This window comes from Alternaria dauci, chromosome 9 (genome assembly GCF_042100115.1).
Source record: "Alternaria dauci strain A2016 chromosome 9, whole genome shotgun sequence".
NCBI lineage: Eukaryota > Fungi > Ascomycota > Dothideomycetes > Pleosporales > Pleosporaceae > Alternaria > Alternaria dauci.
In genome coordinates this window covers 763,665-780,581 of record NC_091280.1, presented here as the reverse complement: position 1 = coordinate 780,581, position 16,917 = coordinate 763,665, and the positions used below count along the sequence as shown (strand labels likewise).

The following is a 16,917-nucleotide window of genomic DNA, read 5'->3' as shown; positions in this document are numbered from 1 at the left end:
ATGTCTCGTTGGTAGGCCAAGGACACGACGCGACCTGTCGCATGTCGACTGCGGCGTGCATCAACTCTTTTGCACTGTACTCTTCTCTGCGTCATCTAGACGGTCTTTTGCGCCTACTGTATTGTCTAATGATTCCGGGACATTGTAATAGTCCCACGCAAAGCCAGCGATCTGCCAGGCCAATAAGCCTCACCTCGGCCATTGTTGCTAGCGCCGACAAGGATTGCTGTTCTCTAGCCTTGGACCCAGCCCGGCTTTCTCTCCACCACAGCTGGAGTTGGTTCCCAACGACAGCCTCTCCACGAGCTCGACGGAGCTTGTAGAGCCATTGTTACCCCCTTTTGAGAGAGAAAGAGAGCGAGAGAGAGAGAGACGGCTGCACGCTGTCTGCGCCGTCTGGTCTGGTGAGTCCCGTGACACGCGTGTGCCCTGTCACGACGGGCTACCTAGGAGCTAACAGTGGCTGGCCAGCTTCGCTACGACCGTGGGCGCCCAGCTCGCCATTGTCGCAGAGCGTCGCACGCACTGCACATCATCCAGGTGGCCTCAGGTCCTGGTTCACGCCCGCACACAGTTCGCTCGCGCGCATTGTCCGCTCCTACTCCCCCCACGGTCGCTGTTCGCGCTCGCACCCAACACCACCAGCAACATCCAGGTCGCGCACTCGGGGGACTTAGCCACCCTGCGGCCCTGCACCCACACCTCAAACAACAACACCTCTCTCTCTTATATCGTCCTCGAGGATCACGGCGCCGGGCATGTCTTCCGCCACGCACCCCGCCTTCTAGAATCTTTTTGATTCTACGATGGTTTTAGATACAGACAGACCTCCTCTTCCGGCACCTACTGAACCCTCGACTCTCGATTCCGCAGACGAAAACAACCACACCGACGACGTCGACACAAACGTCTCCAACCGCACCGACAGGACCTCGTACTCGGTCCCCGAAGACGGCACCCCCATTACCATCAACACCACATCGCCCACCAAGCCCCGTGGCAGCCGCGTCCTCCACAAAAAGTTCCCCTCGCAGACCTCGCTGCTCATCGAGTACTTTGAGGCAGGCGAGACCCAAGGCCAAGTCCGCTCGCGCCCCAGTGTGCGCGTCCGCGTCACCCCTTCCTCGCGCAAGAGCAGGAACAGCACCGCGAGCGACCACGTCCACATCACCCAGACCACCCACCGCCATTCCCACGCCGCCTCGTACTCGCGCCGCATCTCCCTCCACAGCAAGTCGTACGACCAGCTCTACAGCTCGCGCCGCAACACGGTCGACTACTCGGACCTCTCCAACATCTCCTCTCTCCCGCCCGTCGACATCGAGCTCCTGCCCGACCACAGCGACCTCTCTAGCGACGGCGGACGCTACATCCCCATGCCCTCGGACATATCGTCCATGCCCGCAGACAGTATGACTGGCCAGACTGAAATCCTCCCGCCCGCGCGGCGCAGAAGCCGAAGCCGAGACAGGGACGCATTCACCGAGTCCATCGTCTCAGAGGCCATCCAGGACACACTCAAAGCACCCCGCCACCACCGAAGCAGAAGCCTCAGCAAAGACTGCATCACACAGCGCGTCATGGAGAAGCTGCAGCAGCAGGCCGCAGAAGGCGGCACTGCCACAAAATCCAAGGACCGATCCTCAAAGTCAAGAGAGGCTTCCAGGCGGCGAGAAGATGAACTCGCCTCCCCACGCAAGTCGCATCGGAGAAGGAGCAAAGAAGTCGACCAAGTGAGCGGCACCGACTCCAGTCTGCTCTCCTCCAACGCCGACCGTCGCTCTCACGTCTCTGCGACTTCCTCCATCAACAACCCCAAACTGCTAGCCACAGTTGAGGACGCCATCAAGCGCCTTATTCTCCCTGAGCTCAACGCGCTGAAAGAAGAGAACCGCACTTCCAGGAACATGGACAAGTTCGACCGAGCCAACCGTGACAGCATAGCCACATTCGAGACGATGGAATCCGACCGCTCTCGCGACCCATCCAGACGCCGTGTCTCCAAGTCCTCGAGCGCGCCCAAGCTCCACAGCAACAAGCCCAAGGTCGTCCTCAATCGGGATGGCGATAACCCAGGGACCACACTGACTGGCGGATCAAGTCGTAAGAGCGAGCGACGATCCAGTCGGGGCTCCATTTCAAGCTACGCAGACTCGACTACCCGCGATGAAAAGTCTCATCGCAGGAAGAGCAAGGACGAGAAGACCCTGTCCCAACGGGATTCTGCGCTAATTGGGCTTGCTGGAGCTGGCCTTACTACCGCTGCTCTCAAGCACCACACTTCGCGGGAAGAAAAGGAGGAAGAGCGCAAACACCGCAAGCATCGCTCCTCTCGCAGCAGTCGATCTGAGAGCGTATCCGAAAGCGTGCATGAGGAACGCGTCCCACCTCTACCCTTCAACCGCAGTGAGCTCATTGGAGGATCCGAGCTCACTCGCGATTCCATCCTATCCGCAGAGACCGAGACCAAGGAGAGGCCGCAGTCAAGGTCATCGACAAGCACTGGCATAACAGGCACGGGTGCTGAGACGCCTCTGCAACAGGTCTCTCGTGGTTACATTTCGCCATCCCCACGCACGCCCACTCGCACGCCTAATGCGCTCCAGCAAACGCTCGGCACTTCTCACAGTAATAAATCAACCAACGAAGTTCGCACAACGACTCCGAAGAGCGATCGAAGCTACACCTCCCGCTCGAAACTCACCGACGCCAGTTTGTCGGCTGCAGCTGCGGCCAAAGCCCGCGCAATCGAGCGATCCGAACCTCAAGCATCGCAGTATGAAATCGAGAGCGATACGCAGTCAAGACGTGGTGACACTGTCAGCCCGATACAAAGCGAGGCTAGCTATCGGGGGGACGCGCAGACTACAGGCTCACCACGAAGATTCAACTCCATCCGCAGCGGGCCATCTGTGTCTTCTCTCGGCCATCAGTTCGAGCGACGAGAGTCTAACCTCTCCATCGCATCGATGGACTCAACAGCTAGCACCAAGGCGGCACGCACCCGCAAACGACCGCAGGGCGTCACTCTCGAAAGCAAGAGGTCTATCCTTAACGAGGCCACGACGCCCAAGGACACAGACGAGTTCTTCGAACGCAACCACGAGAAGAATGAAATGTACCGGCGAGAACTAGAAGACAGCTCCGTCAACTACAACCGCATGACCATGTATACCGATGACAGTACAGGTGTAGAGTATCTTGATCAACAACAACAACAGAAGATTGGCGATCTTCAAGACCTTCGCAAGGTCGGCTCAATTCCCGAATACGTGCATACACCACTAGCAGTAGAGTCAGCCGTCGCATCCCTACACGAACCATCTACCATCAGCGTTCGTTCGTCAATGGCTACAAGCCCGATCAAAAAGAGTATGTTATCACAGGTCAGCACCAACTCAGCCTACGTGCAAACTGAAGAAGTACCTGCTGGTCAGAGATGGGCCGCTATCCGTGACAAGGCAGAGGCACTGGCACAGGAACAACGTGCTGAGGAGTCTCCGAAGCAAAACGTTGCGCGCGAGAACTCTCCCAGGCAAAGCATTGCGCAGTCTGAAGATGGGCAATCGGTTGTATCTGAAGCACCCCAGATGCATCACAGCGCCTACCCCGTTGGCAACGAAGACATGATGCCCGAGATTGGTTACGGCATGGATGATGACTCGGATGTGACTACCAACCCATCAATCATCCAAGGGCCAATTGGCGGAGGAGATGGTTACCATGATCGCACCGACGAGCTGCTCAGCCGCCAAGAAGAGCGGGAGCGTACACCTACCTCGTTCAGCAAAGGCGTCACTGGGCTCGGAGCTGGAGCTGCTGCTATGGCTGCCGCTGCTGCCTATGAAAGGCAAGAGCAGCAGACGCCGGATTCGTTCGACCAGCGACACCAGGCCACCGTAGAAGATGAATACGATCATCCCTATCCAGGTGAGCAACAATACGAGCAGGCAGGCTATGCGCAGAGTAATCGCACTCCTTTGTCGTCAGGCCAGACCGGCTGGAAAGACGAGGGTTACCAGTCGGCTAACCAACGTGAAGCGTACACGCCTCAAAATCGCAATCACTCAAAGATCTTTGATGATGACGGTTACGGTGATGAGTACAATGGCGCGGATCTTGGCAGTCCTGACATGTTTGCTGCTGCTCGTGCCAAACATGGCCGGCATGTTAGTGGCAACTCCCACGGTATGACTTCGCCTCTCTACGACGCAGCTACTGGCAAAGGCATGGACCGCATCGAATCGAAGGACATTGTGGCACTCATGGACCACCTCACCGTTCGCGATGCCCAGCGTAATGCACGCGATACCGAGATCCTGGTGACTCTTGTCCGGAGCGCTGCGGAGATGCGCAATCAGTTGGATGATCTGAAGCAGTTTATCAAGACTCAAGACACCATGATCATGAACACGACCGACAAGCGAGTCAACTTGGCGGAGCAAAGGATTCTGGGTGGACCTCGCCCTCAACCCATGACACCTCCTCGCATCAATCGCACATCTTCTGACGATGACATTGAAACCAAGAAGAAGAGTGTCTTCAGGCGTGCTCTGAAGGGACTAAGCTCTGGCAAGGGAGATGGCGACATCAAGCACATCGAACAAATGCTCGTCCAACTGCTTGGTGAAGTTGAGGGTTTGAAGCAAGTCAACCAGCTCTCGTTGGATCAGCAGGCGAGGACGAATAGTCTCAACTCGTACGAGAATCTGCGAGCAAGCGATGACGCAGGCTACGAGCCAGAAGGTCGTGCCAATACTGCGCCTTCTCCCGACCAGTCGGGCTACTTCTCTAACCCTTCGTCATCACGGCGCATTCAAGATCTCCACTCTGGCTTTGATGTTGTGCCAACGAATCGTATAAGCACAGTGCGAGAAGAAAGCGACGAGGAATACGATGAGCGCAACCCCCAATACGAGAACACTGAGCGCATGACAACGCCAACCCAGGAAGCTTTCCCAGACAAGCGTCGATCTTTGGGCACACCCCCGCAAGCTTCAAAGTCGACACGGGACTCAAGCCATGAGACCACACCGAAACGCAAGCACAAGTCCAACTCATCTTCCATCTTCGGTATCCCCAAGATCTCTCGATGGTCGAAGACAACCTCTTCTACCAACCCTGAGAGTCTGCCGCGCAACAGCGGGTCCGGCGAGAGGCGACCACAATCCACTCACTCTAGGTCCTCTTCTTTGGATGATTACTACGATGACGAGGAGCCATATGAGCAGCATGGCGACGATAGGCTTCGCTCCAACACTTCGCTGGCTAGGGACGACCAGGCATCCCTCCGCTCTGCGCGCTCTGCGCGCTCTGTACGCTCTCCATCGCCTCTTATTCCCGAGGAGCATCAGTACGAGATGGAAGACCCCAAGTACCAGGCGCATCGCAATTCGCTGAATCTGCAACACCCTCAGCCTCGACCCGGGCCAACCGGTCGTCACCAGAACCAGTTGGAGAGCCAAGCACAAATCTACAATCCTGTGCGCTCAAGCATAGGATCTCCGGATTTTGACCAGTGGGGTAGCATGCCATCGCTTGCGCGAAACCGAATGTCTGGTATTTCGGCTCAACAGAATACTGGTAACCTCTCGCCAATTTCGTCTGATGGCTACAGCCAGCACTCTGCTTCAGAGCAGCAAGCCGGCCCACCCAGGCCTCCCAAGATCCCGGATGACGGTCCTCTCGTTCCGCCGCCACAGCTGCTTGCCGGCTACGGGCAGACGAGGCAGATGTACAGCTCTCCGAATGAATTCGGTAGCCAAGGTGCTTTGACACCGCTTGCACCCATCGCAGAGGTGCGTTATTCACTTGAGACTGATCGTGGTCATCGCGTAAGTTCAGCTCACGCCTCAGAAGATGGCGATCAATGCTGACATTCCGCGAAAGATGACGCCAACGGCCTCGCCTCGTCCGAGCAGCCAGTACCTCCGCTCCGAGGCTAGTATGGACAGCCCACAACGAAGGGTCACTGGTCCCAGGCCCATGGGTAGCAAGAGCCCGCAGCCACAGAGTCCGCTGCAACACTCGGACACTGTCGTTCGCAGGAAGCCTATCGCTGGTAAGTCTTATGCTGCCTGACACGCATATGCCGGGGATAGTTACTGACAAGTATGAAAGACGATGAAGAGTCTCTCGAGAGCTACCGTAGCAGTCTTGATTCCGAGATTTTCTAGGCAAACCATCTCAAGCCGAGCATTGTCGTCCACAACACCAGGCAGACTGCAATCGATAGCTGGGTCAAAAGTAATGGACAAAAGGGGGACGCACGTTTCCTTTCCCAGCGACATCCAAGCAAGAATTTGCAACGGCGGTCACCGCTTAGGCATGTGACCTTTGCTGAATGAACAAAGAGTAGGAAGAGTAGTAATATTGGGAGGTGCAAAAAACTTTTCATTGGTTATATGGAATTCGTTCGCTTTACATACCTGCGCATATATCACTTTGCGAGCATGGCGTTTACATAGCGTTCTTCGACATGGTTTCTATGGCATGAAGTTTGGAGGGAGTCTTGAGTGGCTGATGAGGGACGAACTTCATGCTTTATGAGAAATGACGGCGTATTTAGGTATGCATTTCGGTACGAATGCGAGATTATGTGCCGGCAGAAATGTGTTCCTCCTGTATGTGGTGTGTTGTTCCACCATCTGTTTCGTCATCGCTCAGATGTGGTACCTAGATGTCTCTAACGTACTCCATCAGCACGCGACCACCACGGCAAACTTACCAACCAATCCCTACGATTCTCAAGTTTCCGCTCAACAGCCCTTCACTAATCGGCAAGTCTTTGCCAGAACGCGAAAGGTCTTCATATCCCGGCCCGTAGTTATGAGGTCGTCGTGACATCATCAGGGTCCACCACTCTTTCATCATCATCGATGAGCTGTGAAGCCAGCAGTATGTACAAAACGTTTATAACATCTCCTTTCAACTTGCCTCTCCGTCACATACACACACACAACCTCTTTGATACCCAAATTCCGACTTCAATATACACATCACCATCCGAGTTTGAAACTACTTCAACCTACACACGCCACAATGTCTGCCGAATACAAGAACACCAATGTCAACGAGATCGCCAAGAAGGCTGAGCAGGATCTCAACAGCGACAGCGCTACCAAGGGCCACAACGTTGGCCTCTCCAGTATGTCTTCCATATCGAACCGTTTCACCCAAACAATGACTAACTCTGCTCCTTCACAGCCACCGAATCTGGCGTCGACACCGCAAATGTAGAGGGCAAATTCCCCGGCGCAGAAGTAAAATACGGCTCAGCGGCTAGCGGCGCTGGCAACAATCGCGAGATCCCGCTCGACGAGGGTGGTTCCATCAAGGCCAACGGTCAGCCTACCAAAGCGGGTGACTTTGCTCACGGTGGTGTTGGTGCGCCTGAGGACAGGAATCAGACATACATCAAGAACCATGGTGGTGACGACGAGATCAGGGGCAATGTCAGGAACTAAGATGGTTGATACATGAGGACGCGGGAAAGAGGTTGATTGAGACCCTCTCGCTTAATGAAATAAAATGATTTAAAAGAGATTATGATCAGAGTATGGATGCTGTTGTGAGAATTTGACTATTTGATTTTACGTTCTCTCTCATGTCCCCTTCGTAGGTTGTTAGTTCCTACCTTTCCTGTTTTGTTTGATGAGGTTATCATGCTATAGCTTCTTGCATTCTCTTTTCTGTAGATCTTTCCTCTCTTTATGCCTTTTACATACCAAAGCAATACTCGACTTACATTTAGCATATTCTGATTGAACCCCGAAAATATCGGACCTTGTGTATGTCAGTCACGGAGTGTGCTAGCAACACAAGTGTTGCTTGATCAAACTATGATGATGTCAAAACTAAAGCATGATGGGTTCTTTCACGCAGACACCTCCATCTACGGACCCTAAAGCCCTTCTAATCCCACCGCTATACGCTTACTGTAGCTCAACCGGAGCACCTATCTGACAAACACTGCTATCCACTCACTACACTACAGACCAAAACATAACTGCGACCAATAGCCCCGTTGTAGTTGCCCTCTTAGCATCACTCTCCAATTCTGCTAATAGCGTTGATAACTCTTCATTTGCACCATGTCCGCGAACGCGGGAATGGGACAACAGCCCTTCCTTCAGCTTACAGGAGGATATTGAGGGTAAGGATAACAAAGCCAATTAGAACACCTCAACAATGTCGTTATAAGGATGGGTACGGGTACAGTACGGCTCCTAAAGCAGCGAAATAAACATACCTTGACTATCTATCATGCTTGTGAAACTCCTCTACTGCGTACCGGAGACTATTTCTGATCGACTCTGTTATCTCTATAACTTTAGGATTGCTACTTCTCGCTCCATAGCCTCGGAGAAAACTAGAAGAATGAACTAAGGCAAGCAGACCGACCAGGGATTTAAAGTAGCCTAATCCGAGTATTAAAGTATAGAGGATGCAAATGCAAGGGCGTTAGGTTGACACTTGCTATTTTGCATCTCACGAACGACAGATACAGCCACGAGCAATAAGGGAATCATTGTTGTGGGATGGAAGACAGGTGCAAATTTCAAACGAGGTTTGATTAGAGCAGAGTATGAAGCCCTTTAGGTTCCTTAGGGCCTGTGAATACAAAATTTTGTACAAGTTGAGATGGATTGTGAGAATTTGAGAAGTTCTGGTAATCACGTAGGCTTCTGAAGTTCGGTGGTGTTGACAGAGACACACATTTTCGTATTCAGAATATGAGATTATACAACTAAAAGGCCCAGTTATGTACAAAGGAATCATGCCGACTTGGAACTGGAAAGATCTGGATCTCGTTCTCTTAGCGAGTTCCTCATTTGAGGACGAGCCAGATAACCGCGAGCTAGTTTTGGATGCCACCGTCTGTAGTGCTTGAGTCGAGCGTCCTGTCGTTGGAAAACTCTGTCGCAAGAACCATCCTCACATATATAGACTTTAGAGCCATTGTGCTTCAGTCTTTTATGCCTCGCCAAATTCCCCTTTGCATGTATGCCATTAAATGTGACAGCACACCCCTCTACATCACAAAGGATTTCGAGAGCGGAAGCGGGACCGGATGAACTTCCGGGCTCAGACCAGAATGCCGTTGTGGATTGTGTAGATGAATCCCACGAGTCTTCGCTGCAAGAAAACGAAGGGGCGGTATATCTTGGAGGTGTTGCCGGCCGTATACAGAAAAGTGGGCGACCAAAGGACTGGACGGAATGTGTAGAATTGTGAGATAAGGACATTGGATTCCAACTCGGTTCATACAGCGGTGCAGGACGCACCGTCAACATGGAATGGGCCATGGACAATCGTTCGGTCACCGTAGACCCATCCATGAATCCATCCACGCCATTGGATATCCATGGGTATGCTGCCACTCCCGCAAGGGCGTCTGTGCCACTATGACTATCGGCCATGTGTAAATCAGGCTCAATAGACAGCGGTGGCCTGTGATCTTCCTCTAGAGGCTACTAATGTCGGTCAGAGTGCAATCGGACGTAAGCTTTGAGGCACTTACGTCATCTTTTGCCTTGCGTGAAGACGAAGAGTGTTTAAATTGAAGTGGTGAAATAGGAGGCTCAGCTACTGAATCTGATGCATAAGTTGACACAGAGAGTTTTGGCATAAGGTCTGAGTCACGTATCGTTGGGACTGAGCTCAGTAATATAGCGTCAATCTCAGCTATGGCAGAGGTTCCTGCACCGCTTTGGTTTCCTTGAGAAATGATGTAGGTCTCCACTTTGGAGCATAAAATATTATATTGCTCCTGTTGCCCCGCATCACCCTTGCGTTGTTGCCGCGGAGTCTCGCATTTGAGGCCGTCTGTCCCATGGAGAGTCTCGAATATATTCTCGTCAAGGATATCTTCGTTACAGGTTGTGCAAAGCCTGAGGAAAGGTAAATGCGGTGGCCTTCCTTTGGGTAGCCTACGAGTCAAATGCGTTCGAACTGCAGACACTGTAGTAACGGGGGCTGCTGTACATGTATACGGTAACCCCAATTTTGTCTGAGCTTTCCGGAATGCACATTGTAGGCTGCGCTTGGATTTCTGGACCTCTTCTGCCATGGTCGAGGTTGTCGATTGTGGCTTTGATGATTGAACAGTGGCATGCGTGACATGTGGGGGCTGTTGTGATATGACGAGTCGTTCAGCTGGATGATTGTAGAACGATGCTCTCGGTTGTTGTTCGAGTGGAGATGTGAACGACTCGCATGTGCTTTTCTGCCGCTATGATGAACACCATTAGTGATGCCTTGTCAGCGCGAGCTCGAGGTGCAAACCTTGTTTACCAAATCTGAAGGTAGAGACCAAGAGATTGTCCTCTTTGAACCTGTGAGCTGCGTGACGGGCTGTTGTACTGAACTGGAATCAACCTCAAGATTGTTGGCCCAGAACTGCGCAGTTTCGTATGGCGGAGGTGACCTTGGATTGCCAGAATTATCGGTGTCAGTGAAATCAAGTGATGCTATGAATGCATCGATATCTAACGCGGATGTAAGAGGAGCGTGCGGAGGGTCCGCAAAGTCGAATTCTTGGTGCAAAGCTGGGTGTTCTTCCTGGACGTGGGTACTTGGAGCGGCATCGGTCCTTGAATGCAGGGACAGAAGTCCTTCAGGAGGTTGTAAAGGATTGGTATAAGTTGAAGGACCGTCGGGATCTCGGGCAGCCATGATGGGCACAACGCGGGAAGGACGAGGAGGACCGAGAATGCTTGTGAGCGTGGGCATCCCAGGCTTATAACGCTTGTCGCTAACCAATCATCGTAGCTGGAGTGTTGTCTAGCGAGATGGCTTGCACAAATGCATACCTTACGATCTGAGGATCTGCGGACTTTCAGAGATGCCTGATGGCCTTACAAGCCAAATGCCAAGGACCACTGGCAGAGCGAGGTGGCGTAAGAGAGATGGAGGCCCGACGGCCATTCCATTGGGTAGTGTCGCGGACAGCTAGACGCATGCGAGTTTCCGGACCGAAACAAGGCTGAGAGGTGCAGGAGGGAGCCGCCAATCAAAGACTTGACGCATTTGGAAACCGGACTGAACTGTCGAGATGAGGATATGCGTATTCACACACGTAGACGACCACAGCGACTGCTTGGGTCCAATGTATTCGAGGAGATGAGCGTTGGGTCAAAAGGCTGTTGAAGTAATGTTTGGATGGCCTCACGAGATGAGTGCATTGAAGGAGAGAAAGACCAGTGAGAGGGAGAAGGGAGATGATTGAAGGGGGTATCAAAAAGAACAGTATGCTCGATAACAATTCGCACGCGTATCATGCCCACACACCCAGAGTCCAACTTGCCCTCTCGCCACCTTTGGTGGAAAGTCCAGGACCCATGCTTTGCCTCTGTGCAATGACAGAGACATCCTTTTCTCGAGTGGCGCCTTGTAAGCCATCTTTGAGGTATTTTTCGCGTTCGACTTCGACAATGCCTTTGATGCGCTGTTGTGCTATCAGACTCGCACCTGCCCACGCACCTAATGTATCTACGCCCCTGATTGTGCCACCAACCAGGCTAGCGGGTGGCGGACCGTGACGTATCGCCATGCGAGCGAAATTTGTGTCTATGGGATCTTGCTGGGGTGATTGAAGCGCCGTGGGCAGGTGGGCAGGCGGGGCATTCGAATCGAGCGATGATGGAAACATGTCCTCGCCTTCTTGTCGGCGCATCTCGACATCCTCCCTCTGGCAGCGCAATTTCTCTTCGCGACGCGCGCTTGCTTTTCCATAGCTCTTGACTGGATCCCAGCCCCTGAGTTGTACCAGAGCGTCCAGCTCCTTGAGTATGCGCGTCTTGAGACCAGGCAGGTTGGACACGCCACCTGTTATTACGATGCGCGACATGCATAGTCGACGGACGTCCATGGGAAGCTGGACAAGGGCGCGGTATATGAGATGATGCAGCGGGAGGTCGTGGTCGTCGAACTCGTGGATGGCCAGCTCTGGTGCAAACAGAGCGTTCTCGGTGGGCTTGGCGAGTGAGGCAAAGGATATGGTGAGTTGGGTAGGAGGGGTGTGTTTCGGAAAAGGAATGGTGACAGTAGGCGGCGGTGACTCGACGGCGTCTTCAAATTCTTCTAGTACAGGCGCTTCTCGTGCGGGAAAGTATACGGTTCTTCGGTTGGACCGAGCGACGGGCTTGCACCATGCCACGCGCGTGAGGACTTCCTCTGCTTCTTCAAAGGATACGTCTGCCTTTGTAGGGCCCGGCTCCGCGTCGTCGAGTTCGGCATTGAGCAGCTTCGCCATGTCCTCGCTCAGCAGCCTACCTGCTCGTACACTGCGCCTCTCAGACACCTCGCGATACTCACAGACAGCAGTTACCAGTGTCTCGGCCCAGCCTATGTCGACGACCAAGGCTGAGCGTAGACCTGCTGCGACGGTGGATAGCACTGGCGTGGACATGAGGGTGATGCTCGGGGCCTGGAAGCTCGTAAACAGCACGTCGAGGACTGTGGACATGAGGGCATGCGGCATGCGGGGCGGCATTGCCAGCAGCACGCGACGTGGCTTGGTGTCGAGCAGAAAGTATTTGCCGTACGCCTCTCGCATTGCCCGCTCGAGCTTGTCCTCGACCAGGCCCAGGTCGACCGTGGTCAGGTCGGTGCGGTAGAGCTCATACTCGTGGCCCCAGTCGAGAGGCCGCCTCCGCCTTGGTCTCTTGTGCGTATATTGGGGGTCCCACTGGCGGTAGTCGCCCACCCTGCGCCCGTCGTCGGGCCCAAACGGAAGGGTGCATCGTGGGGCGCTCTCGCCAGGAAAGCCAGCGCGTACAAAACGGGACCCGACCTCGATCACGACATATTCGTCTTCGGTGCGGAAGGAGCCGCCAGGCGACCCAAACGACGACGAGATGGTGCGGAGGAGCGGTGTTCGCGGAGACTCGCCCAGGTCAGCGAGGCGTGGAGCGGCGCCCCGGGTGCTGCGGCCCAGGGGGCCCGAGACTTTGCGCTCGCCGCCAGCGGACATGGCGATGTTGGCGTCGAGTTGGGCGGTTGACTGGCTGCACTGCACGCACAGCTGCGAAGAAACGGCGCTTGTGCGGTCGCGGCCTAGCGCTGGCCGGCTGGCCCGAGCGCAGGAAAAAGTTCGAGCTGGGATTGCGCACTGCTCGAGCTTGCGACAACGCCCATCGCGACTTCCCACACCACGTCCAAATTCACCACCCACGGTAGCTGCGTTGCGCCATCGCCATCGCCATTGGACCTGCCGCCCGCCCCGAGTCTCGCAACATGGGTCTCTTCATCCTCTCCGAGACGTCGGCAGGCTATGTCCTGCTCAAGTCAAAGGACAAGAAGCTCCTGGGCGCAGAGAGCAAAGATGCCGACAGCATTGTCGAGCAGCTCAAGCTCAAGAAGTTTGCAAAATTCGGAAGCGCCGTCGATGCCCTCGAGCAGGCGGCCGCGCTCCACGACGGCAAAGTCACGCCCATGCTGTCGTCTCTTTTGGACGACCTCAAGGATGAGACCAAAGCTACCTGTACGCACATGTCGCAACGGCCAGCAGAACGCGCACGCTAACATGTCTCAAGTGGCCGTCGCCGACCCCAAGCTCTCCAACTCGATTGCCCAACTCCCCGGTCTCTCCCTCAAGACCGTGTCAGACTCTTCCACCCAAGATGTCTTCCGTGCCATCCGCCAAAACTTGACCTCGCTCCTGCCCGACCTGCTCCCCTCCGAGGAAGCTGCGACCAGGCTTGGTCTTGCCCATTCCCTGTCCAGACACAAGTTGCGCTTCTCGCCCGACAAGGTCGACACCATGATCATCCAGTCCATTGCATCGCTCGATGTGCTCGACAAGCAGCTCAACACCTACGCCATGCGCGTCAAGGAATGGTACGGCTGGCACTTCCCAGAGCTCGCAAAGAGTAAGTTCCGCTCCCGACGCTTTCGCACGCACCTTGCTGACCATGGCTGCAGTTCTCAACGACAACCTTGCCTACTCCCGCGTTGTTCTCAAGATGGGTTTCCGCACCAACGCGCGTGAGAGCGACCTCTCTGAGATTCTGCCCGAGGAGATTGAGGCGGCTGTCAAGGCAGCTGCGGAAATCTCCATGGGTACCGAGATTACAGACGAAGATCTTGAGGCGACCTCTGCTCTGGCCGAGCAGGTTGTCGATCTGACTGAGCACCGTCAAAACCTCGGAAGCTACCTGTCCAACCGTATGCAGGCCCTTGCTCCCAACCTGACAGCCCTTGTTGGCGAGCTCGTTGGTGCGCGCCTCATTGCGCACGCTGGATCCCTCATGAACCTCGCAAAGTCGCCTGGTTCCACCATCCAGATCCTCGGTGCTGAGAAGGCCCTCTTCCGTGCCCTCAAGACCAAGCACGACACACCCAAGTACGGTGTATGTATTCGACCTCCCCAAAGATTTTTTTTTGGCTTGTACTAATGTTACCAGCTCATCTACCATGCATCCCTCATTGGCCAGGCTACTGGAAAGAACAAGGGCAAGATCGCCCGTATGCTCGCCGCCAAGTCCGCTTTGGGTCTGCGCGTCGACGCCCTCAGCACCTGGGGCGTCTCATCCGAGGACACCTCCAAGGAGCCCACTGAAGAGGAAAAGTCCCAGCTCGGTCGCGACGCACGTCTCACCATTGAAAGGAGACTACGCGCCCTTGAGGGCAAGCCGCTCAAGAGCATTCCTGCCGGTAACGCAAACCAGACAACACTTGGACAGAAGAAGTGGGAGGTCAAGGAGGCACGAAAGTACAATCCAGACGCCGACGGTCTTACTGGTGATGAGCCAGCCGCCGATGCGCCTGCGGCCAAGAAGTCAAAGTCTGCCAAGACCAACGGCACACCCAAGAAGCTGGTACAAGAAGTTGACAGCGACGAGGAGATGGCAGATGCCGACGGCGCTGAGGAAGCATCCGACTCCGGATCCGAAGACAAGCCTGCCGCAAAGGGCGACAAGGCAGCGAAGAAGGCGGAGAAGGAAGCCAAGAAGGCACGAAAAGCTGAGCGAGCCGCAAAGCGCGAGGCCAAAGAAGCGAAGAAGGCTGCCAAGGAGGCAAAGAAGGCCGAAAAGGAGGCCAAGGATAGCAAGAAGCGGAAAGCCGACGATGGTGACGAAAAGGTAGAGAAGAAGAAAAAGAAGAAGAGCAAGGACTAGATGCGTCGCGACCCCACCGAGACTTGTGTTTCTGTAGCCATGTTCTTACAAAAGAGGGTACGGCGTTGTATGGGTTTGAGCTTGCTATGTTCAGGCGAGTGGCGCATGAGGGTTCGGGCTTTTGTAGTTTTATCTTTCCCAGTCCTTTTACGTTGCATGATGGGGATGCGGTGGATGGATACCCGCCAGTTGGTAGCATACAATCACATGTTCATAAACTTCAATCGTCTTGGTTGTATGTTCGCATCATGGTTTGCCGTTGGCTGATGTTGAATGAATCTGCTATGAGCTTCCGACACCTTTGTCCATCTTCTCGTCCTTTTCAAGCGCCCATCCACTCTTCATTGACATCAAGTTCATGCCTTGCGCTTGACCTTTCTCCTCTTCTTGTTAGCACCCAACAGCTTATTGGAAATCTTGGGCATCTCCATGTTCTCCACTCCAGCGGGGATACTGCCTTCTTCTTCATCAAAGACTTGCTGGATGATGGCTAGAATGTCGTGCAGTTCGTCTTCCGTGAACCGAGTACCCGCCTTTTCTGAGCGTCAGTGATGATGCACATGGAACAAGATAGTCAAGGATCGAGCATACCTCCTCAATGACCAACTCCAGCATGACTTGCGTAGTAGGCCTCAGGTTATACAACTGGAGATACTCGGCCTTGTTCAACCGATACTTGGGCGCCAGCGCGCGGAATAGGCTGTTTGGTCCTCGGTACAGCGTCATGGGCCGGTTGGGATGTTGGTCAGCGAGTGATGAAGTCGTGTAGTCTGGGGTTTGTAGGTAGGCGAGTCCCTATTGCGTGTCAGTCTTGTTTGAAAGTAAGCTTCGCATCTTGGAATACCTACATCCCGCAACATGTGGTTCAGACCAGACGGCTTCTTGCGTTTCCGGTCCGTTCCATCGGCGCCTGTGTATTCTGCGTCTTCTTGCCGCAAATGCAGGAGGACTTCATGGTTGGACAGGAGGGCGGATTGGGGGGTTTTGATCTAACAGAGATATTAGTGAAGAAGAATAGCGAGGGTGATGCAGAAGCAATTCATCGAAGATGCGAATTGACCTCTCCTTGAGTACACCAGAGAAGACCAAGTGCGAGTGTGCTACGCAATGGTATGTTGGGAACGTAGAGTTGAGAGAGTGAAATTCAGGGTTCGAAAACCAAACTTACATGCATTTTGATGATCACACAGCGCTCGTGCAGTCTCCCGAGCCGACGCTGTAGGTCTGGTGATCACCAGATTGGTTCGTACGGCGGGTATACCTTGGTTGCTAGTAAATTCAAATCAGACAGCTCCTGTGAACAAAAATTTCGGTTGATTCACTGTGGCAGATTCATGAAAGAAGACACAAATTGAAAAAAAAAGATGCCGTACGTGATCACTGTAGAGTTCTTCGTGATCTGTCCGATCTTTACCTTGAATTCTGACAGACGAAAGAGGCTAGAGCCGTGAAAACGCGTCAATGGAGCGCGTACCTGTTCTGAGTGACCGCACTTGGCGAGGAAGCTTTTCCAGGATACAAGGCGTCTTTGAATTTTGTCACAATACGCAGTACCTAGGTTCCTAGCTAGAGTGACGTCCACATGGGTTGGAGCCAAAGTGAGACCCGATAGGTGAGCAAAGGGCAGTTTTTCGCGCTAGCGGCTTGGCACGTCGAGGTTAGAGCTGCCGTAGCGACAGAAAGTGTTGGAGTCAGATTCCAAGACACACAAGAACATTAAATAGACAGTCATTACTGGGTATCATTACTATGTTAAGTGCTTCCTTTTATGCTGTTCCAGACAGATCTCAATCAA

General features: G+C 53.9%; 5 protein-coding genes across 5 annotated transcripts; 3 read left to right on the top strand and 2 right to left on the bottom strand.

Annotated features, from left to right (window-relative positions):
* The first annotated feature begins 87 nt into the window (after nucleotides 1-87).
* Nucleotides 88-6,623, top strand: ACET3X_008962 (uncharacterized protein). Its single transcript, XM_069455104.1, has 4 exons — nucleotides 88-404; nucleotides 472-5,834; nucleotides 5,890-6,061; nucleotides 6,121-6,623. The coding sequence occupies exons 2-4, from the start codon at nucleotides 807-809 to the stop codon at nucleotides 6,174-6,176; spliced, it is 5,256 nt and encodes a 1,751-aa protein (XP_069303039.1). The 5' UTR covers nucleotides 88-404; nucleotides 472-806; the 3' UTR covers nucleotides 6,177-6,623.
* Nucleotides 6,624-6,923: 300 nt separating this feature from the next.
* Nucleotides 6,924-7,527, top strand: ACET3X_008961 (uncharacterized protein). Its single transcript, XM_069455102.1, has 2 exons — nucleotides 6,924-7,147; nucleotides 7,207-7,527. Exons 1-2 carry the CDS (start codon nucleotides 7,042-7,044, stop codon nucleotides 7,464-7,466), a joined length of 366 nt encoding a protein of 121 aa, XP_069303038.1. The 5' UTR covers nucleotides 6,924-7,041; the 3' UTR covers nucleotides 7,467-7,527.
* Nucleotides 7,528-11,278: 3,751 nt separating this feature from the next.
* ACET3X_008960 (uncharacterized protein) lies at nucleotides 11,279-12,976 on the bottom strand (the record flags this gene model as incomplete). Its single annotated transcript, XM_069455101.1, has 1 exon — nucleotides 11,279-12,976. One exon carries the CDS (start codon nucleotides 12,974-12,976, stop codon nucleotides 11,279-11,281), a length of 1,698 nt encoding a protein of 565 aa, XP_069303037.1.
* Nucleotides 12,977-13,138: 162 nt separating this feature from the next.
* Nucleotides 13,139-15,336, top strand: ACET3X_008959 (uncharacterized protein). Its single transcript, XM_069455100.1, has 4 exons — nucleotides 13,139-13,486; nucleotides 13,539-13,874; nucleotides 13,927-14,354; nucleotides 14,409-15,336. Exons 1-4 carry the CDS (start codon nucleotides 13,240-13,242, stop codon nucleotides 15,120-15,122), a joined length of 1,725 nt encoding a protein of 574 aa, XP_069303036.1. The 5' UTR covers nucleotides 13,139-13,239; the 3' UTR covers nucleotides 15,123-15,336.
* A 142-nt stretch (nucleotides 15,337-15,478) lies between these two features.
* Nucleotides 15,479-16,296, bottom strand: ACET3X_008958 (uncharacterized protein; the record flags this gene model as incomplete). The annotated part of the gene is made up of 4 exons (XM_069455099.1): nucleotides 15,479-15,655; nucleotides 15,714-15,917; nucleotides 15,971-16,111; nucleotides 16,291-16,296. 4 exons carry the CDS (start codon nucleotides 16,294-16,296, stop codon nucleotides 15,479-15,481), a joined length of 528 nt encoding a protein of 175 aa, XP_069303035.1.
* Nucleotides 16,297-16,917: the final 621 nt, after the last annotated feature.